Source organism: Paecilomyces variotii (genome assembly GCF_004022145.1).
Source record: "Paecilomyces variotii strain CBS 101075 chromosome Unknown C8Q69scaffold_8, whole genome shotgun sequence".
Lineage (NCBI taxonomy): Eukaryota > Fungi > Ascomycota > Eurotiomycetes > Eurotiales > Thermoascaceae > Paecilomyces > Paecilomyces variotii.
The window spans coordinates 1,161,801-1,188,736 of NW_021167147.1; the positions used below are offsets into that span (position 1 = coordinate 1,161,801).

General features: G+C 48.9%; 8 protein-coding genes across 8 annotated transcripts; 3 read left to right on the forward strand and 5 right to left on the reverse strand.

Annotated features, from left to right (window-relative positions):
* Window positions 1–189: 189 nt before the first annotated feature.
* On the reverse strand, window positions 190–2,090 carry C8Q69DRAFT_320020 (positive-acting master sulfur regulatory). Its single transcript, XM_028627353.1, has 3 exons — window positions 2,060–2,090; window positions 1,465–2,000; window positions 190–847 (listed from the first exon to the last, which is right to left on the reverse strand). The coding sequence occupies exons 2-3, from the start codon at window positions 1,730–1,732 to the stop codon at window positions 279–281; spliced, it is 837 nt and encodes a 278-aa protein (XP_028483853.1). The 5' UTR covers window positions 1,733–2,000; window positions 2,060–2,090; the 3' UTR covers window positions 190–278.
* A 636-nt stretch (window positions 2,091–2,726) lies between these two features.
* C8Q69DRAFT_320012 (6-phosphogluconate dehydrogenase) lies at window positions 2,727–4,148 on the reverse strand. The gene is made up of 2 exons (XM_028627352.1): window positions 3,776–4,148; window positions 2,727–3,701 (listed from the first exon to the last, which is right to left on the reverse strand). Exons 1-2 carry the CDS (start codon window positions 3,883–3,885, stop codon window positions 2,810–2,812), a joined length of 1,002 nt encoding a protein of 333 aa, XP_028483854.1. The 5' UTR covers window positions 3,886–4,148; the 3' UTR covers window positions 2,727–2,809.
* Window positions 4,149–7,249: 3,101 nt separating this feature from the next.
* On the forward strand, window positions 7,250–10,540 carry C8Q69DRAFT_473134 (carboxylesterase type B). The gene is made up of 11 exons (XM_028631022.1): window positions 7,250–7,961; window positions 8,023–8,160; window positions 8,215–8,321; window positions 8,368–8,465; window positions 8,514–8,673; window positions 8,725–8,792; window positions 8,849–9,163; window positions 9,223–9,468; window positions 9,525–9,711; window positions 9,775–10,280; window positions 10,394–10,540. Exons 1-10 carry the CDS (start codon window positions 7,747–7,749, stop codon window positions 10,083–10,085), a joined length of 1,845 nt encoding a protein of 614 aa, XP_028483855.1. The 5' UTR covers window positions 7,250–7,746; the 3' UTR covers window positions 10,086–10,280; window positions 10,394–10,540.
* Window positions 10,541–10,849: 309 nt separating this feature from the next.
* On the forward strand, window positions 10,850–14,342 carry C8Q69DRAFT_320069 (putative C6 transcription factor). The gene is made up of 7 exons (XM_028627354.1): window positions 10,850–11,174; window positions 11,234–11,367; window positions 11,419–11,846; window positions 11,923–12,419; window positions 12,481–12,656; window positions 12,707–13,234; window positions 13,286–14,342. Exons 1-7 carry the CDS (start codon window positions 11,034–11,036, stop codon window positions 14,094–14,096), a joined length of 2,715 nt encoding a protein of 904 aa, XP_028483856.1. The 5' UTR covers window positions 10,850–11,033; the 3' UTR covers window positions 14,097–14,342.
* Window positions 14,321–16,189, reverse strand: C8Q69DRAFT_320109 (glucan endo-1,6-beta-glucosidase B). Its single transcript, XM_028627355.1, has 5 exons — window positions 15,682–16,189; window positions 15,430–15,612; window positions 15,097–15,366; window positions 14,674–15,037; window positions 14,321–14,609 (listed from the first exon to the last, which is right to left on the reverse strand). Exons 1-5 carry the CDS (start codon window positions 16,036–16,038, stop codon window positions 14,545–14,547), a joined length of 1,239 nt encoding a protein of 412 aa, XP_028483857.1. The 5' UTR covers window positions 16,039–16,189; the 3' UTR covers window positions 14,321–14,544.
* A 1,483-nt stretch (window positions 16,190–17,672) lies between these two features.
* Window positions 17,673–22,540, reverse strand: C8Q69DRAFT_320212 (hypothetical protein). Its single transcript, XM_028627356.1, has 4 exons — window positions 22,167–22,540; window positions 19,194–22,103; window positions 18,522–19,143; window positions 17,673–18,468 (listed from the first exon to the last, which is right to left on the reverse strand). The coding sequence occupies exons 1-4, from the start codon at window positions 22,401–22,403 to the stop codon at window positions 17,690–17,692; spliced, it is 4,548 nt and encodes a 1,515-aa protein (XP_028483858.1). The 5' UTR covers window positions 22,404–22,540; the 3' UTR covers window positions 17,673–17,689.
* A 267-nt stretch (window positions 22,541–22,807) lies between these two features.
* On the forward strand, window positions 22,808–23,765 carry C8Q69DRAFT_522722 (40S ribosomal protein S11; the record flags this gene model as incomplete). Its single annotated transcript, XM_028633551.1, has 3 exons — window positions 22,808–23,008; window positions 23,172–23,480; window positions 23,631–23,765. 3 exons carry the CDS (start codon window positions 22,808–22,810, stop codon window positions 23,697–23,699), a joined length of 579 nt encoding a protein of 192 aa, XP_028483859.1. The 3' UTR covers window positions 23,700–23,765.
* Window positions 23,766–24,412: 647 nt separating this feature from the next.
* On the reverse strand, window positions 24,413–26,749 carry C8Q69DRAFT_446113 (hypothetical protein; the record flags this gene model as incomplete). Its single annotated transcript, XM_028629110.1, has 1 exon — window positions 24,413–26,749. One exon carries the CDS (start codon window positions 26,747–26,749, stop codon window positions 24,413–24,415), a length of 2,337 nt encoding a protein of 778 aa, XP_028483860.1.
* Window positions 26,750–26,936: the final 187 nt, after the last annotated feature.

The following is a 26,936-nucleotide window of genomic DNA, read 5'->3' on the forward strand; positions in this document are numbered from 1 at the left end:
AAAGACCTCTCCACCAAACCCCATATTTCAGCAAACCCAGGAAGCCATCACCCAGCTGGCGACAAATCCACTAGTCAACTGCAACCGCACGTCCACCTGAACACTTAATTCCAAAGCTATAACCCGCCTTCCGTAAAGATCACGCGTGCATCGCGTGTCTAGTATATACAACCCAGCGTAACCACATCAGGTAGTCGCCTCCCTGAATGCAGGGTCAAACCAACTCCAATTCAACTCCGGGAACACAAAAAGATTCGAGAGAACTTTGATTTCTTTCTTCAAATATCGGTACCCACACCCTTCTTGGGCTGAATGTTCTTGGGAGCGGGCGCTGCGGTGCTCGACGTACTTTGCGAAACAGGCGGGGTGTTGCTGCTATCGGGAGGCGGTGGCATCTTAACAGTGTTTTCGTGCTTTTCTGTCAGTAGGTTCTTGAGCCATCGATTCTCCATTTCGAGCTGCGCAACGCGTGCTTCGAGAGTCGCGTTCAGTTCGGTAGCTTCCCGCACAGTTCTCTCGAGAGCTTGTTCCCGCTGCTTCTTCTTCACGCGGAAACGAGCGCTGGCTGCCGTATTACGGCGTCGCTTGTCCTCTTCAGCAACCATACGGGACTGCTCCTCGATGCTGAGTGCAGAGGCAATTCGATCACTCGGAGGCTGGATGCTGTACCTCGTGTTTCCGAGCTGGCCATTTGGAGGCGAGATGGAAGATGACACGTCGGATGGTGTCAAGTTTCCAGGATGGCCTAGATCATCGATTTGATACGGGACAGATGGGTACATTGAGTGATGAGGATATGTTGGTACCATCTGATCCGGTAGTGGATAGTTCAAAGACTTGTCGCCTGCTAAGAGGTCTTGTAAGCATATGCGTGATTTGGACATAACAGACATCGAGCGTTCGTTTTGCGAGGGGATGAGATATCATCACAGGGTAGAACAATAAAGCTGAATTGCAACTAAATTGCAGCTGAGTTCCTGAAACGAAAGAAGAGCTTCATGATCTCCGCGCAACAAGCCCTTTCTTTGGATTGACATATAGTTATCAACACCCCCGGGCTGCGACGGTAAGCGACGGCTGAGCGCAGGCGATCATCGCTGGGCAATAACAACCCGGGATTGCGTGCTTTCTTGGACCAATATGTGGGGAAGGGAATGCAAGCCAGAAAATAGCACTGCGAATTGGTTTTATAGGCAATCAGGATGGACATGTGTGATATTGGGACTGGCCAACAGGACAGGGAAGAATGAGATGGGCGACCAGATGGCGGCCAGTGCAGATGCATCCGGAAGACAAAGTCCATGCTCGAGTAGCTTCCTACTGGCAGAATCTGTCCCAGACAAAGGCTGGGCCTTGACCGCACATCTGGCAAGAAGTACTTGAGAGAAAGAGCGAGCCAGATGACGGGAAAAGAAAAGGACAATGCCAGACGCTACTTTTCGCGTAAAGTCGTGATAAACTTACGGTGATAATGATACGATCTGGCATCGATGGAAGTGCGCTCATCCTCGATACTGTCGTACGAGCTCACAGATAGGCCGCCTAGGCCTTCTGTCTGGTCGTAATCCATGGAGAATCTCGTCTGGGCGAAGGGCGAGATCTCGGAATCGGCGTCGAAAGAATAATGTCGTCGTTCTGTGGCTGTCGAGCTTGGGTAGGAAGAGCCCGCGAAAAGGTTGGAATTTTCGACCTTGCTGTGAGCGGCCTGGGAAGGAAGATGGTTTTGTGACATGGCTTTCGCGGAGAATAATCACACGAAATGGCCGGGATCGCAGACCACAACCACGTTCACGCAACCACGTTGGAACTGGAACCCCGGATCAGACTGAAGAGGGGAAGGCCGATGAGGGAAAGGCACATTGAGCTTCATCAGGCTCGTGCCGTGGGTGCAGTGTCTACAAAGATATCTGGTGTCCAACAGCGTTCACGACCGCATAGCGTCGGTGCCAAGTCGCGGATGGGAAGAGCTTCGACCGACACCCACGGGATGGATGGAGACACTGCGGCTTTCTTCAGCAGCTGAGTGGATAGAGTCAGGGAGGAATCGTTTTCTATTCACCTGCTGAATCGATCAGCGGCTGCGCTTCACGACGCCTCGGGCTTGTTGTGGTGATGATTCTTATGCCGCTAGAGGCTAGACGATGATCTGATATGATGGGGAAATGTCGTGATCCCGCGCGCCGGTTCGCCAGTCGTAGCTCGCGAAAGCCAGCGTAGGGGGAAGCGGAGACGAGACCAGCGTTTTTAGAGTACGCTGTCCAGGTCCGTGAGTTGAGAGAGAGAGAGCTCTGAAATGAAGAAGAAGAGGGCAAGAACAATGGTTAAGTGGGCATTCTACGAGTAGGAATTACTGATTATTATCACTCCTTCAAGCGTTGTCCCGACTATCTTAGCTACCCCCGCTCCCGGGCGGAAGGCCAGTTGCTGCCATCATCCTGTGGTTCGAGACGGGATGCGAATGCGATGCGAATTGAAACAAGGGGGAACCAATAATTCGCTTGGCAGCTGGATTATTACCTGGGTGAACGCGTTGCCCATGACGCAGGCATCGCAGAGTCGCAGCGCTCAAAGTACTCCGTACATAGCGTCCTGCGCTTTGCTTTGCCTTTGGGTCGCTGTAAGCGAAGGAGGAATAGGAAATCATAGTCAATCGAGGAAATCATAGTCAATCGATGCTGAACCCATGTCCATTATCATTGATTGGGTTTGTGCTTCTCTGGTAACTAACCCGCAAGTCTAGAATGACGCTGTGTTTTTCTGTCTTCCATCTGCATCGAGCATCTGAACATGACCTCGACGCGTATGACTCTCAACCACGCCTGGACCGCTTTGCCACGATCTCCGAAACGTCTTCTGCAGTCTTGCCTCTGTTCCTCTTGCCTATCTTCTCCTCTCCCAGGATAGTGTCTTCTGCCACGGTTCGATAAACTTCTGCAAATGCTCCGTATACACTATCTCCCAGTCCGTGCCAGTCGCCTTCTGTATCAAATGCTTCCCCGATTGCGCGCATCTCTTCCACCCATCGATACGCCTTGGGTGGCATACCTATGATCCCCTTGGTAGCCAACGCTGCAGTGGCTGGCGAATACTGCTGCAGATGTTCCAGCAGCTCCGGGAGAACTGATTCCTTTTGCGCCGTGGAAAAGGAGAGGATCGAGAGAGCGGTGAGACCCTTGGTCAGTGCAGCAAACGACAGCTTCAGCGTCGATGCGGAGCCGATCGTGGGAGATACCAGCTTCATATTAAGGATCTCGGACAAACCGCGGAAGCTAGATGGAAGATCAACAGAGCCAGATATCACAATGCTGGGCTTCTTCCAGGCCTTCGTTTCTGGATCTTGAGATGGTGGACCGCCGATGATGCCACCGTCCACGAAGTGACAAAGAGTGGTGTCGCTGTCATCTTGACTTGTGGCCGGGAGCGATAGCAGTGAACCGACTTCTCTTGTTAGACGTGGAGAGATTGCGTTGAGATCGAAGTAGTACGGCTTCTGTCGCGTCTCGAGTCCCTCCAGATCGGGAATTTTTGCACGTTGAGGAGCTGTATCCGGTAACTGGCATGCTTCCGATATCCGACGAGCAGTCGCGAGGGCATCTCTTGGTGGAACGATCGATAGGATGTAGTCTGACTGCACTACCAGTTCTTGATCGGATGGTAGAGACTCGATCGCGGCTGACCGGATCCGCGCGAGCGTATCTTCACTAACATATCGTCAGAACCGGCGAAATAGACAGAATAATAACCTGCGTAGACAATAGAAATTGGGGGATCATACCTTCTACCCAAACCTACAGTAAGAACGCGATAATCATGTGCTTTTAGGAGGCGGGCTACACCAAGGCCCATATCTCCAATGGAGAGGATCCCTACAGACACAGGTCGCATTGCTACGATGATTGACGGTGCATATAACGATAATTTCCGATTTCCAGATTTCTAAAGGAACTTCTAACTTGAATACAATATTGGAGAACGATGATAAGAGTGTTACACGGAACGTCTAATAGTTAACTATCGTTGCGCTCCCAATCTTTATCAGCACGGTCGGCAAACCAGGGGGTTATCCGGTGCTTATTCGAGATGGCGGCATGCGGGGTTCTATCTTAAGGTAGGACTCCGTAGGAGTCACTGACGATGATTAACAAAGCGCTCTTTTCTCGGACGAGAAAGCCTTATGAATCTAGGAACAATTAACAAGATGAACTTATTCGAAAAAGTACAAGCTCGAGAAAAGCTTAGCTCTTGCGCAATAAACGCCTCGTCTGGGCTCATCCTCTTTAGCGTCGCGGCATCCAGGCACACAAGCGAAATTTGGAGACGACAGACGTTCGGCGATATTCTGACACTTCACATCGCTTACTCTTGTTGTAGCAGACGCAGCCAATGGGGAAATTAAACTTACTTAATAGTAATGTTTGGAAATTGGAGACTGATGACTGGATTTTCAGCATTTCTACTTGGTTCTTGGTCCACTTTCTTTCCTGTATACTCTACGAGCTATGAAACGCCTCATGTCACAATAGCCGGACCAACAGCCATAGGGGGGAAGACCTCATATCCTTTCACTGACACAGGCGTCTCGAACGATGGATACTCCACTCTTTCGAACCAGGACTCGTGCTTATTGCTCAATTCTAATGACCCCTCGCCTGAACATACTCGAGCAGTCTGATAGTCTCGGTATATTGTTTTCTTCTAGGAACGAGAAGCATCAACGGGACCAAACCGACTGTAAACCTTCACAAAATAGTATCAGACCGTTGCTCATATGGAGGGAGCTCTACGATGGATGGAATAGATCAACAGTAATGTCATGTGGATAAGGTCGATTGGACAAAAATCTCGCTCTGCTATGCACAGTATTCCCCTCATAGATAGCGAAGCAACCCGACATCGAGATACTTAGTCGTTCTTTTGTCATAGACTTGAGTGGTTAATTCAAAATGTCTTCAGTTACCGTAAGAACTACCGTTATCTTGACGATCGTCCACTCCAGGTTCTCCAGATCATTTACAAAATAATTAATGCGTATTACCGCATGGGCTCTTTCTATATGTGTAAAGACAACGGTAAGATTTATAACTACATTCGAAAAGCATCAATAGGGACACTCGTCTAAGACCGGCGAACGGTTACTTTTGTCTTCTACGCTGCATGCAGCACTCTTCTCCATACACAGAAGTTTACTTTCGGCCATATCATCAAAGCATTGGCACCAGAAATCTACATTAAAGGATATAATAAGAGACATATAGTCACATTCACCACAGATTGAGTTCTAGACCGGTGTAATCTTATCGGGCCCGAAAGAACTATGTAGGTGATCTATCATATCATCCGTTGCAGCAGGGTCTTTGATATCCTAGTTATAGGATAGAATCTACTAGATTACTAGAATCTAGATCCTTTGTATGCTATAGCAGATAGATATGGGATGAATACACCCTATATCTAGTGTTTAAGCAGGGAAGTCAAGCAACCTAGCTGCGTAGCTACGAGGTTCAAATCATGTCGTTGCTTCCATACCCTTTAGGATTCGACAAGTCTCAAGAGATATGAATGGGGTATCGATCTTTCAAATCACTGCATAGAACCAACTAGTATCCTTCATATATTGACGAACATATCCCCGTACGTTGAGCACACCATCCATGATTTCACCCATGGTAAACTGAAGTAAGGGACCTATTCGCGAGTATTTTGAACAGAAGTCCCCAGCAGTTACCACAGACGATAAAAACGCTAAATCTACAGGATAAGAGTACAGTATCCTGTTGGTTCAGACATGTGATCCTATCTGTTTGCAAGGACTTTGGTGGAATAACGGAGACTCCGTAAATCGAGCAACGCATGCTTGGAATCCTTAGCTGCTTGTATGTGATATCATTGTGGTTAAACCTCGGACTTGAACCAGACAGTCGAAATTAAGATCAAGCAGAGTCGTTATTTCCCCCTCTTTTTTCTTTTGGAATAAATGGATAGCACCTTACCTGATCCATGATTGTGAAACTCTGTTACTTGCAGCTATGAGTCAATCAAGAATGAAGCTGAACTCAAGAACATCTAAGCTCCTGGGACTGGCTCGCTGTAATCTGCTCCCAAATGAAGGTTACACCTTGTCTCAGAAATACCATCTAGGCCCATGGCTAAGTAGAGATTTTATCATTCAGGAGACCATCAAGTAGACCGTAATTCAATCTGAGTGAACAAATATGCTAAGAATTTCCATATCAAGGACATGCTCCGAAACGAACTTTGTACTATGCAGCAACAAGTATGAAAGAAGTGTCGTTGATTTGTTCATATATACCCACGTGGTACAGACTTGGGTTACTTTCGAATCTGTCCGTCGGTACGCTTGTGCATTATGCAAGATAAATCACCGATTTGAAATGGTACTTTCAAACTTCCGACCTTTCGTTTCAGTCATTGGTGATGAGACTAGCGTCAATTCTAGATTTTTCTCCGAGCCATGTGGTCTTTGTGTAACCACCTCGTGGTTTATCTCATAGTCGAGGCATAAGTCATCCTTAGATCTCTACACTGGCCCTACTATGATATGGAGTACCTCGAGAGTGATAATGTTGACCTTGGGATAGTTAAGCCCGCCTCAACTCACCAGTTCTCCGTCCGTATACAGTATATTAGACCTTGTTGAGGAGTTCTGGGGGATATGACGTCTAATTGGGGATTGTTTTAACTGGCAGCTCAATCTTGGTCGTCACTGCAAGGTTTGGAGCTTCTGCAAGTCTGCGCGGGGTTGTCACTGCTCCGCCCCTGCGGTCCGCAATAATGTCCTTGTTGAGGAGGAAGCCGGAGCTTAGGTTTGCCTTTTGACATGGATATCCTCAAATGGTAAGGCTCAATTCATAGATCATTAACGATCAGTCTAGGTGCCTGAAGATGGCTTATTTCTGTCCTTCCCAGATTCGTTTTCCGGGTAAGCGGCAAGTCACGAATACTTTCTAGAGTAATCCCAGCATAAGAATCAATTGACAATTGGGCTAATAATTTACGCATTGCAATCCATCACTTGTAAGCCTCCATTTAACTTCGTTGAAAACTTGGCCAAGTGGGTTAGTATTGAGCGTGAACCTTGGAAAAGACCTTCTCCAACTATCTACACGGGTCATGTGTCCGGACGCGGATCAGAAAACTGCCGAGAAAGATGCGGAGACAGCGTCGGTAATAATAATAATGGCCCCCGCTTAACTTATGGCCGCTACCTGAATAATAATACTGGATACTAACTTAATATTGCTCTAAAGTAGAATAGAGTATTATAGAATTTATCCGTCGCGCGCTACCGAAGTGGAATTGCCAATACAGATACGTCATTGCGGGTGCGGGATCATCATAGTCTCTTTTGCACTGTCGAAAGCTTGAAATGCCACGGAGAGATCTCCGAAAAGTCGCATGTTGATATGAACATGAGATCTTAGTACTTACACGAGGAGCGAGTCCGGGATGCTCCAAGTTTACGCGCCAATCGGCTGTCCACCCAGGAGCAGAAGATAGTCACATTCCCCGGGTTTGCATCCATAGTACGTAAAGGACGTACCTAAAATGTAGAAAGGCAAAGACTGGATCTAAGCAGTCGCATTTTGAACTTACCAAGATGCCCCTACTAACACGTCCATGGTCTCTAGACCCACTGGACCTGGATGGATTTCCCCAGTTTCTTTGGGGTATTTAAACCATTCACTGAGTACCGGTTCCTGAGGATTCACTGCGATAGTGTTCACCATGTCCATACTCACCGGCTCATCCCTACGGGGATATAACACGTTTGTCGTGTTGTTGTGTCTCACGTACATTCTCCCTGCAGTCGCATTGGTCCCCAGAAATCCATATTCGAAGCTCGTGGCTCGTCAGACACCTGATCCTTTGGAGGTTGATGTGGGTTATGCGACATATCGTGGTTACCACAACGACACAACTGGACTCAACACATGGCTAGGGTAGTGTGACCACATATACAGATTGCTATATGTGTTGCTAATACTTCCCCCATATGTTTAGTATTCGTTTCGCAGAACCACCCGTGGGTAGTCTGCGATGGCAGAAGCCCGTTCCACCGCGAACACCGCAGAACAAGACTGAGGTAGTAAACGCCGACAAATTTCCCAACCAATGTCCTCAAGCACCGCAAGCAGCTCCGTAAGTAGACCTTCTCTGAAATCAGTAAGATGTTTGCGATTAACAATCGACAAGGAGCGATGGTCCATTCCAGTCTTCAACATCACAAAGTGAGGATTGTCTGTTCCTCAATGTCTATGCGCCGTCCAACGCGACTGGGCTACCTGTTTTTGTTTATATTCGTAGGTTGAGCCCTTGATTATATTAGGTATAAGCTAATGGTTGTAGATGGGGGTGGGTATGGATCTGGCAACGGTCAGTCGAATATACCAGTTTTGCTCAATGGATCTGGCGAGGATTTTGTTGGAGTCGCGATTCAGTATCGAGTACGGAGATCTTCGCATTAGCTCTGTGGACTTTGCTAACAGAAGCAGCTTGGGGCTTTTGGCTTTCTTTCATCGGACGAGGTCAAGCGTTTTGGAACGGCAAACGCCGGTCTGCTTGACCAGTATCTTGCCTTGCAGTGGGTACAGCGATATATTGGACTTTTTGGCGGAGATCCCCTGCAAGTGACGATCGCAGGAGAGTCTGCAGGTAGGCGTACTTTGGACGACGTTTCGGTTACATCGCTAAGGGTTCTTCTAGGTGCTGGTTCGGTGATGCTTCAGGCTATGGCCTACGGAGGATCGATTGGGACATCCCTCTTCCAGAATGTAAGCTATGCTGCACTTAGTGATGGAAGCCAATTGGCTGCTGACGCGTTTCACAGATCATAGCTGCTAGTCCTTACCTGCCTATGCAGTACCGTTACTCTGATTTTGTGCCCTCACAGATGTACTATACTTTCGCTGCTGCCGCCGGGTGTTTTGACGGTCTCCAAACCTGGAAGGAAAAGATATCAGTATTTGACTGTCTCGTCAGTAAAGACACAGAGACTTTGCAGAATGCCAGTTATACTGTCACGGTAGGAGGGAAATACGGTCAATGGGCATTCCTCCCTGTGACGGATAACGATTTTGTGCAACAGGTGCCGAGCCAGCAGCTTCTGAACAAGCAGGTCAACGGCGAGCGCCTATTGATCAGCGTAAGATCTCCTGATGAGGAGTAAGCCGCACTGTGATGGCTGCTGACATTTAATGGCAGAACAACGCGGATGAGGGCACCCGGTTCACCCCTCAAAAGATCGATACCGAAGATGATTTTGTCAACTTTATCAAGTCGTTGTTCCCGCTCTTTACGGAAAGCGATGTGAACAAGACCCTTCTGTACTATCCTTCCACGACAGCACCAGTGGATAAAAATGATCCAAAGTTCGCCACATCGGGGACTGGCACTCCAACTGCACTCAACGAGAGCAGCTTTGGAACTGGCCAACAGCAGCGCGCGGACGTAAGTCTTGTCTTTCATCAGGTTTTGTTCCACCAGCCAAGCTGACAAAAAACCAGAACCTCTATGCAGAAGTTACCTTCGATTGCCCGGCTTACTGGTTGGCCGAGGCCTTTGGAGAAGATGGTAGGAAGAGCTACAAGTATCAATATTCGATAATCCCAGCCATTCATGCCTATGATATGGATGCTTACTTTGGTCCCCGTCCGGATACAATGTCTGTTGCCTTTCAGGAAGCGGTGAAATGTAAGTGTCTGGCGGCTTCCTAGATTTCCGGTTTCGATTGCTAACTCTGATCTGATTCATCAGCGATCTGGAACAGTTTCATCGTCACTGGAGACCCTACTGAAAAGATTAACAACACCATCCCAGCCAATACGACTAATGCCATCAAGTCGTGGACTCCATTTACCGTTGGGCAGCCATTTCAACTGAATCTCAACCAGACTGGTGGCCATCCCACGACTGAGGAGGATAGTGTCACGGATATCGATATAACGGTGTATGAAGGCTCTGGCCTCCGGCCTGACTTTGACCTCGTCAACGCGTATACGTGGGAAGGCGGACGAGGACAACGATGCGACTTCTGGCGGAGTGTGAGTGGTCACATTCCAGGATGAGTGTTTTCAAAACACATGAATACCGCTCAAAGGATGTTGTGAGTTGGTTAGTTCCTCCGATGAGGAACCACGTTTCGAGGATTTGGTGCCACGCCAGTTACGATGGATTATTTCGCTTAGAATCAGTCATGTCCATACAACGCAGACCGCATATATTCTATCAGCGATAATGCTGTTTTTCATCTGACGACCCTTCTTGGTTGGGTTAGTAGAGGCCTGCATAGCAGTAACAGAAGAGAATTCTGCGATGAGCACGGTCTTTGTTTCTCCTCTTCTATCAAAAAACCACAGCGAATGTTCTATCTTGCCTTTCGATATAATAAATGCTCAGGAGGCAATGAGGCATGCTCCATTGGAACGTTGCGGGTATGGCAAGCCACAAGGGTAAGCTTAGCCTTGCCCGAGAACAAATCATTCGTGTGTCTTCTTAGTTTACCAAGCCATCACGCAGATCGTCCTTGGCAGTCAGCGCCCAGGGGCGCTAGACCGTCTTATTATTCGGCGTCGTCCTATATCTTATTCTTTTTCCGCGACTCGGAGTCCGAGGAGGCGTTTCCGTTGCCGGCTATCCGATTGTGACAACAATCAACAATCGACTCTTCGCGTAATAATAGAGATAGAACAATCGTTACCTCTCGCGTGACCGTTGCGTCGTCCGTTTTCCCTCTCACACCGCTTCTTTTCTTCTCTCCTGGTGTTGTACATCGAAGCCGTTCGAAACTAGCTACCTCATACAGCAGCGGAGTTTATCATTCGGTGGGGCTCCTGGTTCTTACTGAACAGTTTGGTTGCGGGGTGGGACGTCTCGAAGAGTCGATGACTTCTTTTTCGATAGACTAGCCACATGGTCGAGCTATCCACTCTCGACTTATCTTCCTCTGACCGCGATGTATTCGTCTATCGAGCACAGAAAGTGAGCATCTCCGTGCTGTTTGATGGGAAAGAGAGATGCAGCAGGCGGATCCGTTGGTCGGGCGCAAACTTGCTGCGCGGCAAACCGTCTCGCAGCGAACGATGGATCTCCCGCTCTCCGAAGGCGAAGAGACTCAGGAGGACTTAGCAGCAGGCTTTCGAAGTCGCCCTTCAATGGTAAGCATGTGTGCAGCACTGCATTTACAGGGCCAGTTAGATAACCTTGATATGGGCAGGCATGCGACATGTGCCGCAGAAGGAAGATCAAATGTCAACCGGAACTAAGCGGTAAAGGCTGCGTGCAGTGCATGCGCCGCAAGATCAAATGCAACTATGGCTCGAAGAAGTTAAGAAGGGAGTCTCTGAAGAGGTATATTCTGATCCATTCTGTTCTCATTACCAGTTACTGACAAGTGTCCAGGGAACAGCATATTAGATGGTTGGAGAATCGGTTAAAGCGCGTCCAGGAGATACTGAAAAGCGCGGGTGTCTTGGATGAGAATTATGTCGACGAAGACATCACGGTTGCGGAGGATGATCAGCTGGCTGGATATGAGCATGATCTAGGCGGTGAACAACGAGATGACGATGAAGATCATTGGGAGGTCGAAGATGCCATTGGAACCGAACCGTCATGGCAAGATGGATTATTTCCATCTGCGTACGGTTCAATGGATGTTGTGTCTTGCCCCATACCCCAGACGACACAATCTGCTGCCACTGGACGTATACAATCAGTCTCCTTGACCCCGTCATCGTCGTCATCTGAAGACCAGTCCATGACCGAACTGGATTCTTTGACTTCATATATCATCACGACAAATGAGAAAGATGAGCCCCGTTACTTTGGTAAATATTCCAACCCTCAAATGCGTATACGAGGGATCCATCCACGTGCAGGAAGGTGCTGATTGCTATTTTCTAGGACGAGCCTCCACTCTGTCTATATTTTCCGCGGATGGGCTTCAATGGATAAGACACAAAACGGGTGATGATAGTATTCCTGATACAATATTCGCTAGACCACCAGATGAGAATACATCCAAGTACTATCCACCTGACGTGTATCACGATATATTTGAATCCCACGTCTATAAACCTCTACCTCCGAGGACGGAGGTCTTCACACTGCTAAAGCATTACTTTCGGGATGCGAACAGGCTATTCCCCATTTATCATGAGGCTAGCTTCATGCGCTTGGTCGAATGGCAATATAGGCAACAGACATGCAAAGATGCGGCATTATGGGCGAGCATCAATGTTATGATCGCTGTCGCATACCGCTATCGGTTAGCAAATAGCATACGACCTGAGCGGGACAACGAGAAAGCCTGGTTGTATTTCAAGAATGCATTATCAGTGCTGGCTGACCTGACGTTACGGCGTACTGATCTATTGAGTGCACAGGCTTTGCTTACAATGGTCTGCACCCTTACCACATACTTTCTAATGCCAGAGCATCACTGACGATGAAGTCACACAGGCCATGTTTCTGAGGGGTAACTCTACACTCCAAACGGCGCTTCCACTTGTGACTGCAGCTATGAGGATTTGCCATCAGCTGGGTCTTCACAGACGGTCCACAGGGAACGGTCTTCCTCTAGTAGAACAGGAGCAAAGGAGGAGAGTGTTTTGGGTAGGCTATGTGCTCGACCAGAGGTAAGCTTGCACACATACATTTTGCTACGGGAATGCTAAACGTTGTCAAGTGTATCTATCCGTGCAGGCAATGCACCATCACAAGCCGATGACTTCGACGTTGACTTCCCGACGGACAATATTGACGACCAAGAAGATGGCCCTGATGTGCAGTGGTTCTCTCTTCTTGCACGTCTATCAGTTATTAAAGGAAGGATTTACAAGAGACTGTATTCGGCGAAATCCCTAAGGAGATCTCCGCGGGAGATTATCGCGACGATCAAGGAACTGAATGCAGAACTCGACGAATGGAAATCCAATAGTCAGGAAATAGTTCACCGCGAACAAGGAAACGATGAACGAGACTTCATGTTCAACCTCTCGAGGATGGCTCTTGAGTTGGCCTACTACAATGCAGTTATAATGGTCAATCGCATGCCTGTCCTCCACGATTCTTTCTTAGTCGTGCACTTCCCGGCTGCCGTCACCAGGCCTTACTTCGCGCAGGCATTGGAGTCCAATGCAATTTGTGTCCAGGCCGCTCGTGATTCATTAAGACTTATGAACACGATGCCTTGGGGAGACGTAGCATGGATGTGGTAAGTTTACCCAAAAATCTTAAATTGACGGCTTTTTCTCACGATGGTTAGGGCGTTATTATATTACTTGTTTCTATCAACAATCATTGTGTTCGTGAATATCCTACGGAATGCGACCCATCCGAAGGCCAGGGAAGATCTCCGATCACTGAGCATGGCAGTGACCTTTTTCAACACTTTGGCACCCGGGGATGGTATCCGCAGCAGTGCGAAATTCATGACGAATACATGCTCCGTGTTTGAGCGGATAGCGAAAGCGGTAGTTGAGAGGGCAGAAAAGGATAGCAAATCTCGGAAAAGCTTGCGAGGCGAGAAGATTTCAGATATTTCGGCGCCAATTAACGAGCAAAAAGACAGCACTCTGCGTGGTTCAGAGAAAACAACGTGTTTAGCGGAGCCTTCGGAAGCGGTCGAGAACGTCACGAATGCCGGAATTCCGACTGCCGAGGGTTATGGCAGCACCGTGGCAGCAGATCCTCACAACTCGGAAGATCACTTTTCATACATCACAAATCCGTCTACTGCAGGAGCGGTAGAGGAAGCCAGAGAACATGCTGAGCGGATTTCAGGGTTGACGAACTTAGACCCTCCTATATCGGATGCATACACCTTTTTCAATAATATGCTAGTGCCGCCAGATCTATGGCAGATCCCCATGGGTGCTGACTGGGAGTTGCGAAATCAGTTCCCCGGAGCTGTTTTCTCACAGGGCTTCTCAGAATTACATGGACCAGGGGGTGTCCTAGAAGGGATGCCAATACCCGAACAGCCAGTTTACGGGTACGGCATGCCAAACTTGCAGCAAGATAATCAACGAGATGGTAATTGCAACACCTACGATCTATACGACTTTTTCCAATGAGCATCCGGAGTTTCATCACGATCAGCTTGATTTATCGCTAAATATGTCAGCTGTGGTACGTGCTATCCACCATTGATACTGACGGAAAGCCTGAGAGGCATTTCGCGACTAGCTTCTTTTTAGAGGCTGCTACTCCGATCATGCTTATTCGAGTTTCCGAATATTCAACCTCAACTACTAGGTAATGATCTACGATTTATGAATCAAAAAAATATAATGAACACGATAATTCAGATCTCAGTTATGCCTTCATTAGCATAACAGTCCTAACATGCGTGTATAAGCCCGCCCAGTGGGACGGAGCATATTAAACTATATACTGCAAACATCACAATTAAATTATATTCATGATTATAATCGTTCCCTCATATGTGAATAGTCGCATCATATATGCGGACTGCGTTCGCAAATCCCCGCTCTGCGAACCGTCATCGTGGCTCAGCTGCATCTAGCATTTATACTTCGTGAGCTGCTTGTTCAGATCTTTGTCAATGATTCCAGCTTCGACGGCCTCTGTAAGAATAACCATGTTAGTTCCATCCGACCTGATATATGGGAGAACAAGGAGAAGGCCTACTCTGATAAGTCCACTGCTCAGCGTTATTGGTCAAGTCGGTCTTCCAGCTCCAGAAGACCCAGCCATTCAGCTTCTCATACTGCTGCTGCTGGGCCGAGAACCAGTTCGAGTAATCACTAACGTGGTCGGTCATAGGAGTGAATGCGTCTCCGGAGTTAGAGAAGCTTAAACTCCATTCGCCCACGATTTTGGGATTCACGGCTGACTCGCGGTTGTCCTTGCAGGCAAAGCTGACGAAGTCACTGATGTTCTGGGCGCTACTGATAGAGTAAGATTCATAGTTGTGATCGTCGAAGAGGAGACGCTCCTGCTGAGAGGATGTCAGAGATGAAGTAGGGTTTCCGCCAGCGTCCCAGAGGTCGTCCTAGAGCCTTAGTGAGTATAGCAATGACTATGAGAAAGGGACTAATGATTATAACCTACCATCGTCATAACGTGGACCTTATCACTGTCAGACACGCCCAGCGATGCCTCTTTCTGTTGGATGCGATCGATGGCGGTTGGGTAGAAGGTCTTAACAAGCCAGGATGTCTGAGCGTTTACAGTGTTCTGCAGAGGCTCGTTGATAATCTCGACGGTTCCAACATTCGAGAAGTCGTCGCTGCTGTGGATATTCTCGATAATCCATTCAAAGAATGTATACGCCCGCTCCGCGTCGGGGTCGGATTCATAGAATGCCGTATTGGGTGTGTACTAATGAAATAGTTAGTTATATTATTTCTATTTATCAATTGATGTATCATAGTATATACTTACTCTTCCAGTGAAGGCTTGGTTTGGTGTCTGAACACCAGGCATCCCATGGAGATCCAGGATGACATACATCCCAGCAGCAGCAGCCCATCGGCAGACGTTGCGCAGGTTATCGAATGCGCCACCTTTGGGATAATACTCGCCGTCGTTAATGAGGTCTTCATTGATCCAGAATCCAACAGGGATCTGTCCCAAGCGGAGGTTAGTATTTTCATACATTCATCTATACAATGAATTGGTTGAGGCCCAACATACCCTGATAGTGTTCAACCCATATGAAATCATAGTATTGATATCTTCCTGAGAAGTCCACGAGCTCCAATGCCGCTGAAAGGCCGAATTGGCAGCATCTTGTCCAATCCCCTGAACACAATCCCATTCGGAATGATAGCCACTACCACCGGAATCCTTGCATCCCAAAGTATCTTTCCAATATGACTGCGCCATCCATGGTTCGAAGACGAAATGCGAGCCTAAGTTGACCCCTCGGATTTTACTCGTTCCTCCATTAGTGAAGGCAGATAGTGTATGACTTCCGTCTGTGGGCAGCCATGCCTGGACGAGGGCGATGACCGAAGAGAAGAAGAAAAGAGAGAATGTTGTGAAATACATGGTATCTAAGAAAGAGAAATTGGGATTAAACCTCCCAAAAAAGACCCTTTCAAGGGAAAGAAGGGATACACACAAAGATCAACGAGCTCGGAGCATTAATACCGAAAACGAAGATCATCCTCGACGATTACCAGGTCACGATGATTATATAGGTAGCTTTCTTCTTTGTTCTCATCAAGGTACCCCCCTCTCCAAAGGGTGGAGGAGGGGAGATAACAACATGAGACGCACGCGGTGCATCCATCCCTCACATACTTCCTCTCCTTCCCGAAATTGCAGTAGGTAGTACAAAGGCATTGAAAATGGGTCCGAACAGGGGATGGGGAACAGTGATTTTGCAAACATCGACGACGTCAGCACTTTACATGATTATTGCCTATCCAGGAAATAAGTCTATAACAAAGAGCCCAGCTGTGCAATTCAATAGGCATCTAATGGGTCTCCATAGGAGCTTCCGGGAGACAATAATAATTTGTCACTGTTTCCAGGAACTATGAGGGCGTTACTTAGTTAGCGCTGCGGAGTTTTGTCTATGAATCAAGGGAGGAGATGGCCGTTTGCGGAAGTTGAAGGTTATACAATTTACAACTAAAACGAGATTTGATTGGTTCCCTCTCGTTCTTTCTCCCTAGCATTTTTTTGGTTGCTACTCGGGTTAACTTACCATAACTTACTCCCAAGGCTTGAAAGAAAGGAAGGACAAAGATAACAGCATCGCACTACGCGAATCCTGGAAAAAGCCTCAACTGATCAAACTTCGATGACGAATGGCTCAATATTGTTACTGTAGATCTTCTTTATTCATTATTAGAGGTACCTTTGATGTTCCCACTCTTAACTTCCAGGAACCTGTATCTCAGCAGTGCAAAGCAAGGTGAAGTGCCTGGTTGAGGGTTCATGGCAACAACATACTGGGGCGAACTTTAAATGCACAAACTTCGCTCTCATGCTCTTTGAGTTACTCCCAGGACCCGATCCACTGATCTTAATCCGGCATTTTACTAGGTACCAAAACTCTCTGGATCCTTTCACCGGTTCCGGCTGCCAACACGAGCACAAAGCGATGATTCCAGGCACTGTGTCCATAATTTCTTCTATGGGCGCGGTATTTATCCTGGTTATGAATTACTAAATGCATCCAGCTGCTGCTCAAAATAGGTCATGGGATCTCGAGTTATGCCTTCACTTCGGGTTCTGTGTGGTTCGCTTCGACACTGACACAAGCGAAGGTCTCGCCATATAAGTAATATGGCGCATCGACTCAGGAAGGCGTGATGATTCGAGATCAGGGAAGGAATGTTAAAATTATCGAGACTCCACGCTGTTCAGACTAGGCTCATGACGTAGGAAATAATAATAGTGCTGGGCCTGTCGTGTCTGCAAGTTATACTGCTGAGGTAGGTACCCTTATACCACAGTGGTCGAAAAAGCATACGTCGAGTCCTCTCGATGTTCAAAAATAACTGCAAATTGGTATTCGGTTCAAATCACGTAAACAATTCATGGGAATGGCAATTATCATATACTCCAGGCACCGAACTGAAAACGCAGTATGCTGCATGCCACCATCCCGTAAGACCGGCCATTCCCAGGATAACAAATCAACCAACTCCATAATGCAAGTAGGGCAAAGAATTGCGAAAGGTTCAGATCAGAAAACTCTCCCAGCGAGTTCATGCACGGCTTTTCTCCAAACGCCTTTCCCGAATTCTAGACCAGATTTATTCCCCTGGGTCTCTTTGCGAAGGATATCTTTCATTTGATTCTCCGAAACTCCGCTCTGGTCTCCAGAGCCAAACCCATAAACTTTACTTCCGAGCGCTTCGATCTCCAGTCTGAGAGGGCCAATGTCCCCGGGATTGACGGTGCCGTCGTCTACAACACGCATTCTAACATTGAAATCCACGTCGACCCGGCTCTTTCTCGGCATCGCAGTTGAGGGAGCGTCACCCAAAATCGTGCATCTGGCCCTTAACAGAGAGTCGATCTCATCCTTCGTGAGCCTCAACTTGGTGACACCGCAGAATTCGAGTTGGCGGATTTCCTCCTCAACGGTAAGTGCTAGATCCCATGCCTCTGAAATAAAACTCAAGAGCTTTTGCGGAGTCAAGGAGGACTGGTCTATAGTCATCAGGTGTTTCCTCAGAGCATGTAAGGCTAGGGTCTTTGTGGGCGACAGCTCAGAAGTATGACCAGTGACTCCTCCCTTGTTGGGCCGATAGAGTAGATCAACTGGAGTCTTCGTCTTTGTGCTAGCCGTACGCTGAGGGTTCTTTGGCGGCCTCGGAACTCGGAACGAACCCGGGTGGAACAAGACCTGGAGCTCGCTTCGATAGCACATTGTCAACATGGGTCCCGCAGGGCAGTCAGGTGAAGGTGTAGCGGAGATGATCGACCAGCCGGTCTTGACCTCAAGGTCATGGACAGAAGCTATTGTAGCAGTCAGCAACGTAATTCCAAATTGAATGTCCTTGGAAACTGACCCTTTAGCGCATTGACTTCCTTCACGCTCCACCCACGGCATTCTTCCTTGGTTCTCTCTGCTTGACGTATCTGGTCCATGAACTCTGCCTTGAGCTCTGCACCAGCCTCAATTGTGTCAGTCTTGTCCCGAAGCTCCTCTTGCATTTCCTCGAGCCGCTTCCTTTTCTCCACGAGCTCAGCTTCGATGGTGGACAGTTTCTTCCGTGCGCTGCGCAATTCATCCTGGTCACAATTATCCATCTCCTCGGCTATCTCCTGGAGCTTCGTCGCCTCTGATTGGAGGACCGAGTGTTTCTCAACAAGACCGGGAACGACGCTATTCAGAAGTTTCTCTTGTTTCTGAAGAACAATATCATCGGCATTCATTTCCTGGACGTGCCTGTCCAGTCCTTCTTTCAGGCCTTCAAGCAGTTTCATACGCCATTCATACCACATCGCCTTGCTAAGGAGCCTTGCATGTGTTTTGACATTGCGGAACTGGTTATCCATCAACAAGCGGATGTCAGGAGGAGCAGTCACGTATTCACGGAACAAGGGTGGGTTTTCGGCGTAGGTTTCAGCTTCTATAGAGCGGATGATCTGCCTTCCCTCGGAGATATATGATTTCAACTCGCGGCAAGACTAGCAGAGGGTTAGTGTATGCGTTCGGTCTCGAGCAGAGTGAGACTTACGTGTTGATATAGCTCGAGCATTGGTATTGTGCAGAACCCAGCTGCTACACAATCCTCAAGGCTGGTACTCCCGTCTCCAGAATCACTCTTTCCAGTACCCTTCGAATTATCCTTATCACTTCCTGGGGCGATAGTGTGGCGACGCTTGGTTGTAGTGAGTTCCATGAAATGTATGTTTGTCATATTGAGGAAGTCTTGGAGTTGAATCGGTTCAAACTCCGGTTCCATGGCATCGTCATCATTCTCATCCACCCCAATCTGCTGCTCAGACTCAGAAGGTCCTCTCCTGCCAGATAAGGATTCTGTTACATCTTTGAATCGTGGGTCATCCTTGGGCGTGGTGCTATTCTTCGCTGGGGAGAAATCGCCGATCTTGGGGGTAGAAGAACGGAGAGTCTCATCCTTGGTCGGCGGTGCAGGAAGTCTGACATTCTTTACTGGACTAGCCTCACGGCCTCTCGTCCGCTTAGGCGAGTTATCTTCTTCCTCGGACTCATCCAGCTCGACCGGACGCTTGCCAAGTAAACCTCTTGCGGCTCCAACGTGCAAGCTCTTCCGTCCACCAATTTTGTTCTTCTTTGGTGTAAGACTCGAAATCATATCTTTTAAACTCGTAGTCGTATCCCGCTCACTTGTTTGAGTCAGAGAAATATGGCCGTCCTCCCGATACTCCTCTTCCTCGCGTTCACGGTCAACTTCTTCTTGCAGTCTTACAGGGTCGTCGAAACGGACACCTCTCGCCGGTTGTTCGTTTGGAATGAACTGCGGCGTATTCTCCCCAATGGATCGACGTTTATCTAGCATCTCCGCAACTCGAGGGGAGCCCAGGCCTTCTCTGTCAATGCCTAGGCCAGAGGAGCGTCTTTCACGTGGCTTTAACACAAACGCAGGTGTCGTCTGTCCGGTCTTCGTGTCACGCTCAAAGAGGCTTTTGCGGCGGGGAGACTCTACCTTGTTTGCAGGAGATCGAAGCTCAGGTTGGAATAGTTTCTTGGGCGATGCGCTTCGCCAAGCGACATTGGCAGATGGCGGCGTCTTCGAAGGGGTGGTAGGTCGAAGAGGGGGCTGGGGAGTGAGCTGCTTCGACGGTGTTGCAACCTTTTTCACTGGTGTCGTCTGCGGTGAATGTGAGATGGACGTTGTCGACGCCCGCCGTCCTATGCTTGCCCTAGTCGGTCGAGATCTCACGCTGGCTAAGCTAGGGCTTCCACTCTCCGAGGCAACAGGAGCAACATGATGAGAGATGAATTTGGGTGGAGAAACAGGTGGGCGTTCCTGGAATGGTGAACTGCCCGGCTGCCCAGCATCGATCCCCGTCCCTATCGACGTCTTTGCCCCTTCCTGACCGCTCTGTTCGAAGGTAGGATAGATCCTGCCCGTCGTTGTAGTCAAATCCATAGCTGCAGTATAATCATCCTCGGGCTCGCTCTGCCTTTTAGTCTGCGGGAGAATTCCACCAACAGCGCCTGTAATTTCCATCTCCATGCCATTTTCGTCTTCCCCGTCACCCGGGTCAGAAAAGCTGCGGCTATCGAGTTCGGGACGGTTATCTAACCGTGGATAGAGATCCTCATCTCGGGGCTGGAAGTTGGATGGTCCCTTATTCAGTACGCCACCAACGACGGACGTAAATTCCATGGTCATCTCCTCGTCTTCATCCATATCGCTTCCAGCACCTGTGGATTTCGCTGGGGATGCTGGCTGTGCAATGCCCCCGACGACATTTGTGAATTCCATCGTCTGATCATCGTAGTTTGTCTCTTGTCCAGATGACTTGCGCCGAACACTCTGGCGACGGCCCGTATGCTTTGCCAATATGCGACCAACTGCGTTTGTGATATCCATGCTTAGATCCTCGTCGTCGTTATCCTCGCCGTCGCTAGCTGTAGGCTGAGTGTCGTGACTTTCTGTTGGCTGCCCGAATGGGATGTTTTCCTGATCATTCAAGGTGCTAAGGTCTTCCATGTCGAAACTTATCCGTTGGCCTTTCTTTATCCATGGTTGAAAAGCCCCTGTTATCTCCTGATCTGCTATTTCCATGGAAAGTTCACCGTTTTCATCATAGTCGATACCTCTGGTTCCAGCTTCTTTCGCTGCTTGACGGAGGGCCGCATCGAGGCGAGCACTCGAACTAGTACTTGAACCGTTGGAGTGCGTTGTCATATTAGACCTCACGGTCGCATCGTCCATGCTCATGGCCGTGCTTTCGCCGTCAAAGTCATTCTCCGAGTCTGACGAGGCATCGTCCTCCTCAAAGGCACCCTGCGCCGGGATATCCTCACTGCCTGCCGTGGAACTGCCACTGAAAGGGCTAGAGGACAGATCGTCGGAACGCGCTTCTGGAGAAGCAGGGCCTGCCTCCGCGCCCGACTCCGGACTGGATGGTTCAGAGTGATCAGATGGTTGCTCGTGACCTTGATTCGTCGAATTCGCCCAGGCAGATGCGCGTCTTGTCGAGTTCGAAGCGGAAGAGGATGTCGAGTCCTCGGCTAATTCAACGACATTCCATGTATGCAGGGTAGCTTCAGGAGCGAACGAAACACGGCGGTTTGCCATAGACTTCCGTCGTGCCTCCCTTTGCTCTAGAATCAGCTTCCTTTCGCGTTCCCTTCTCTCCTTCTCTTCGCGTTCTTGCGCCGCCGCAATATCATCTCGTACAGCCGATGAGGCGTTGAACGCCTCGAATGGGTTAGCAGCGTGGGCGTCTCCTGAACCAGATCCTCTTGTCGGAGTGGAAAAATCAATCAACAAGCCTTCTGCGCCCTGACGATTTCCTTCATTGCCGTGGTTTCGTTCAGGGCTGCGCGCCGGTGTTCGTCTGCGTGTCTCCTCAAAAGATGGAATGTTCCGGACAGGCGACACAGGAACAGTTGGCTTTAGAATGGATTTGAGAGGGAAAGCGGCCGTCGACTAAAAGCAAGCACGACTAAGTCAGATTCCGCGTAGATTATATAGGCGCGCGATAACATTTACCTTGCGCCGATTGCCATTGGAGTCTTGAAGCGCATCCAGTCCACCTGGTCCCAGACTTTTGCTCCGTGACTTTTTGTCTTTGACTGGCTGTCTCACATTGCTTCTCTGAGGCTTGAGAGCACTGATATCTGTTGTGGCATTTTCCTTATCGAGCGTAGAAGCCGTTCTCGACGAAGGTACATGGGCAATGGAGCGACGGGACCGCAGACGGGACGGCCCCTCACCCCGGGAAGCCATGGCGATAAACCCAGAGGATGTTGTTGGGGAATATTCGTATTGTGATCAATATCTGGCAGGATCTCTGAGCACAGCAGTTGACATTCTCATGCCATTGCAGCCGTGCGTGAGCATGAATCGTCGTCCATATGAAGCTGTAGGCGCGTCTCCTTCTCTACGAGATCCGCCAAGCTTGAGCCTTCCGAATGTAAACAAACCAAAAAGCCCTAGCCGAAGGGCGCTACTCCCGATCAGGGTTAGTGCGAGCACCGCACACTCCCACACTGAATATCCGACACTTTTATGGCTCCGCACAAATCTTTCTCAACATCGACGTCGACCAACGTACTCCGACACTCCCGCCGCGACGAATCCTCACCCAGCTCGACATCATTCCCTCAGTGTCGGACTGAATTCTCGCGAAAATGGCGACCGAGTTGACCGTCCAGTCGGAACGTGCGTTCCAGAAGCAGCCTCACATCTTCCTCAACGCTAAGACCAAGGCAAAGAGCAAGCGCGTTGGAAAGGGCCGGAGATGGTACAAGGATGTTGGTCTGGGATTCCGTACTCCCAAGACCGCTATCGAGGGCAGCTACATTGGTATGGACGACCTACAACAACTCTTGGTGGGAGTGCCGATCGCATCTGCAGATGGCAGGGTGGACGTTGGGATTTAAGACACTGAGCGCCGTGGGACATCGAAAAACCAGATCATCATGAGAAGCGGGCATTTTCTCTTCGAATTGGATGACTCCTGAATTTTTCATGCCAGCGTGCACTCTGTTCTAGATTCCTTCGGATACCCACCCCGGCGCAACCACTATAAAAAATCGGAGATGGCTAATATCAAACCCAACAGACAAGAAGTGCCCCTTCACTGGTGGTGTCTCTATCCGTGGCCGTATCTTGACCGGTACCGTCGTTTCCACCAAGATGCACCGTACTCTGATCATCCGTCGCGAGTACCTTCACTACATCCCCAAGTACAACCGTTACGAGAAGCGCCACAAGAACCTGGCTGCTCACGTCTCCCCTGCCTTCCGTGTTGAGGAGGGTGACCAGGTTACCGTTGGACAGTGCCGTCCCCTGAGCAAGACTGTACGTGAAATCCCACACATTTAGACATGCGGAACCCTCGATTTTATTTGCAACGCGAGTTTATGCTCCTGTTCTGAAAATCCGGCTGCTATGCGATTTCATGGGTAACCTCGCCTATATATAAATGCTAATATGCTTCTGATCTAATAGGTCCGCTTCAACGTTCTCCGCGTCCTGCCCCGCACTGGCAAGGCCGTCAAGAAGTTCAGCAAGTTCTAAGCGTCTCGAGCATGGATGACTGGGGGAATAATGATGTCAGGACAAAGTAGGCTGGGATGGCCACATGACTGGATATCCGCCATATGTATTGGCAGTTGGGATTTCATATGAACCGGTGTCCCAACTGCCTACTTAGAAATATCCAGAAAAAAAGACTGATACTCCTGTGATGGAATCCGAGCAGCATATGGGGGATAGGAAATCAACGCGCATGAGGATCTGGGAACGGAGTTTTTCACGATGCCGCATCTGGTTTATTCCATACACTTTGGCTCTCTGAGCTGCTGTCAAGTACACACAAGGAGGAATCCAATATTTTTCTTTTTGTCGCTGTACTACTGTTTGGACTACACACATAACAGCATATGACTAACTGACAAGACACGAAACGTCCACTCAAGCCTCAGTAGGTTTGGCACAACAGAACAGACATGTTTTTCGACAGAATGCCGACCATCCTCAGTGTATCTTTGCAACCTCCAGAAATGGTATCAACGCGAGCCCGTGTAATATGCCGTTTCTGTTCATAGCCCATACAACTTTCAACCATGTCCCAAACTCCAGCGCATACTGACGAATCACAGTGGCATTTTCGATTTCCCATCATTATTCAACTATAACCCATACCCGTACCGATGCCTTGTTTCTCAAATTGGAAAAGACTAGGACTGCACAATGTCTTGCCTGTAAAGACCATGTCTTCGTAGGCAATATCAATGATACCCCATGATGCTGTTGATGTGCGCTCGCTCTTGCGCGAATTGATCTCTCTGTAGTCCTCGGAGCCCAGGAGCGCTGTTGACCATCACCGGAAGCTGCATTGGATACTCTACCGTGACATCTGCCATAACAGTATCAGCGTCACTATCGTCAGCGTCGTATCCAGTCTGCTGACCATCCTCGACATCATAATTCTTCTTCTCGTTATCATCGTCATCGTCGTCGAAGACGACAATCGCAGACTCCCTCGATTGACCCGGGCTTGGATGACGACTGCTGGACAGCCCGGTCTGCTCCGCAAGAGGTGACCAAGCGCGAGTTGTTGGGTTGAAAACTTCGACACGAAGTCCATTTTGCTGCCCTTGGTCAGGATTCCAGGTCCCAGTAGAGCTGTCGAAGAACTTCATAACCGGGCTGGACAGCTTCGGCGTGGGGAGCTGGAAAGGAGACAAGTCACCCTCTGCAACGGCAACGTTCAGCTGTCTTCTAGTTCTTGAACTACGAGGACTTGGGCATGGGGTTGTAATGACATTGTCATCATCGTCCTCTGATGTGTCTCCTTCTCTGGTCAAATCATTCTCTTCCTTGTCGCTCTCGGTATCAGAGCTCTCGGGGACCAGGACGACCTCTGGCGATACCCGATCACCCAGGGGATAAACTGTAGGACCCGGAAGTGACTGTGCATAAGCCGCTTCGATACCTGCAATGTAGTCAGGCATTGAACCTTCTTTTGGGAACAACCAGGCCTCAGCGACCAATATAGCAAGGTCAATAGCTAGACTAGGCGGGACTTTCACAATCCTTAGACAACGTCCAACTATCGAACCGCATTCCTTGTTGAGACGTCCTGGTCCTTTTTTGATGAGTTCCTCGAGATATTTTCCGCATCTCTTCATGCGTGCAATCCCGTCCAGCTGCAATAGCCGTGCTATATCTGAGTGCCGCTCAGCGATTTGTTGCAGAGCTGAGATCTTAAAAATTGTGACGATTGCTTCTTCGGGGATTGATCCCCAAATCAAGTACTCTGCCCTCCCAGTGTACTTACGACCTATCCGCAGGCCCTTTTCCTTTATCAGGTCAGATGCTGAATAGATGGGTTGACGGATGTGTTTGGTGTCGATGACCGCCAGTGATGCACCTTCTTTCCGTCTGAGTGCTCTGTGGACAGGGGCCAGAAGATCGGAAAAAGTGCTGATGAACGGTGTCGTGATGTACCGCCAGTGAACGTGGTTTTGAAACATCCGATCAAACTCATCGAATGAATACTGTGTCACTGGCACAATTCGACGTTCACCCTCCATAAACAGACCAGCCACAAAGCCCTTCCGCGAATTCCAGCCCTGACTGTCGACATTATAGTACCTGTAGAGTACCTTTGGTATCTCTAGGGTTGCGGAAGGAGTTGCAGATGGCGTACTTGCTGGCAACACAGCTTGATCGAGAATCGTCTCAAGAGGAGAAGACGGTTCTGATTGTGACACAGGGTCGAAGGTTCCGCTGCCTTCTTTGAAGCAGAACATGCATATCTTTCCCCCAGCAGTACACAGCGGTTCTATTCCGGGAGCTGACGGACACGGTTCGGGCTGCTCCGTTTCATTCGGCAGTTCCGAAGTGCTGTGGGCTTCATCGTCATTCTGGTGCTGAGTTTGTTGGTTCTTATCTTGTCCGTTACCTCGGGAGGTCGCCTCCCCGTCTTTTGCCTTCAATGATTGCCTGACCGGCGAGCTGGACTCCATTCTGGAAGCGTTCGACTGTCGGGTTCCTCCGCGGGACGACGATGATCGATAGGACATTGAGGAGGACTGCAGTGCTGTCTGTCTCGCTCTTGGCTCCTTGACGCGGTATCCAAAGCGGTCATTACCGGGGTGAACAGGCTCTTCAACGATTGGTATGTCTAGATCGCGGGCCGTATCCTTGATCGTCTGCAGGATCTCACCCCAATGTTCATATCTTGCGTCAAACTGAGTCTTGACGTGGATGTCTGACCATATTTGGGATCCTTTAGCTCTGAGGTCATGCCATTGAGTATTCAATGTGGTCCATCTTGGTCCGTTCCCTTTCTTGAAGCCGCATGCTTGTAGCTGCTCGCCGAATACTACATTGAAAATGCGCTCTATTTGAGTTCCGCTCATGGCGAAAAAGGCACAGCAGCAACACAGCAGTTGTCTCTGTTCTGTCGTCCATTTAACTCTTGGGCCTTTCCCCGGTAGAGTCTCCTCTGGACCTGTTCCATCTTCCAGAAGCTCAGTAGGATTAGTTGTCGAACGCACCGGCACTTCTTCCCGGGAAGATACCATCCGACTGAGTTGTTGTAGAAAAGAAGATGCCATGACTTGTATTTTGAAAAGAACTAGAAACTGTGTTCAACGGAAGCTGTGAAGCAGAATCATTTGTATGGAAGTCCAATGAGATGATGGTACTGGAGTGCTGGTAGACTTGAGATGAAAGGAAGATGAAGTAGAAAGTGAGGTGACTTGGGAGATGAGGTGAAAGCTGGCTCGAAGTGTTACATCGAGC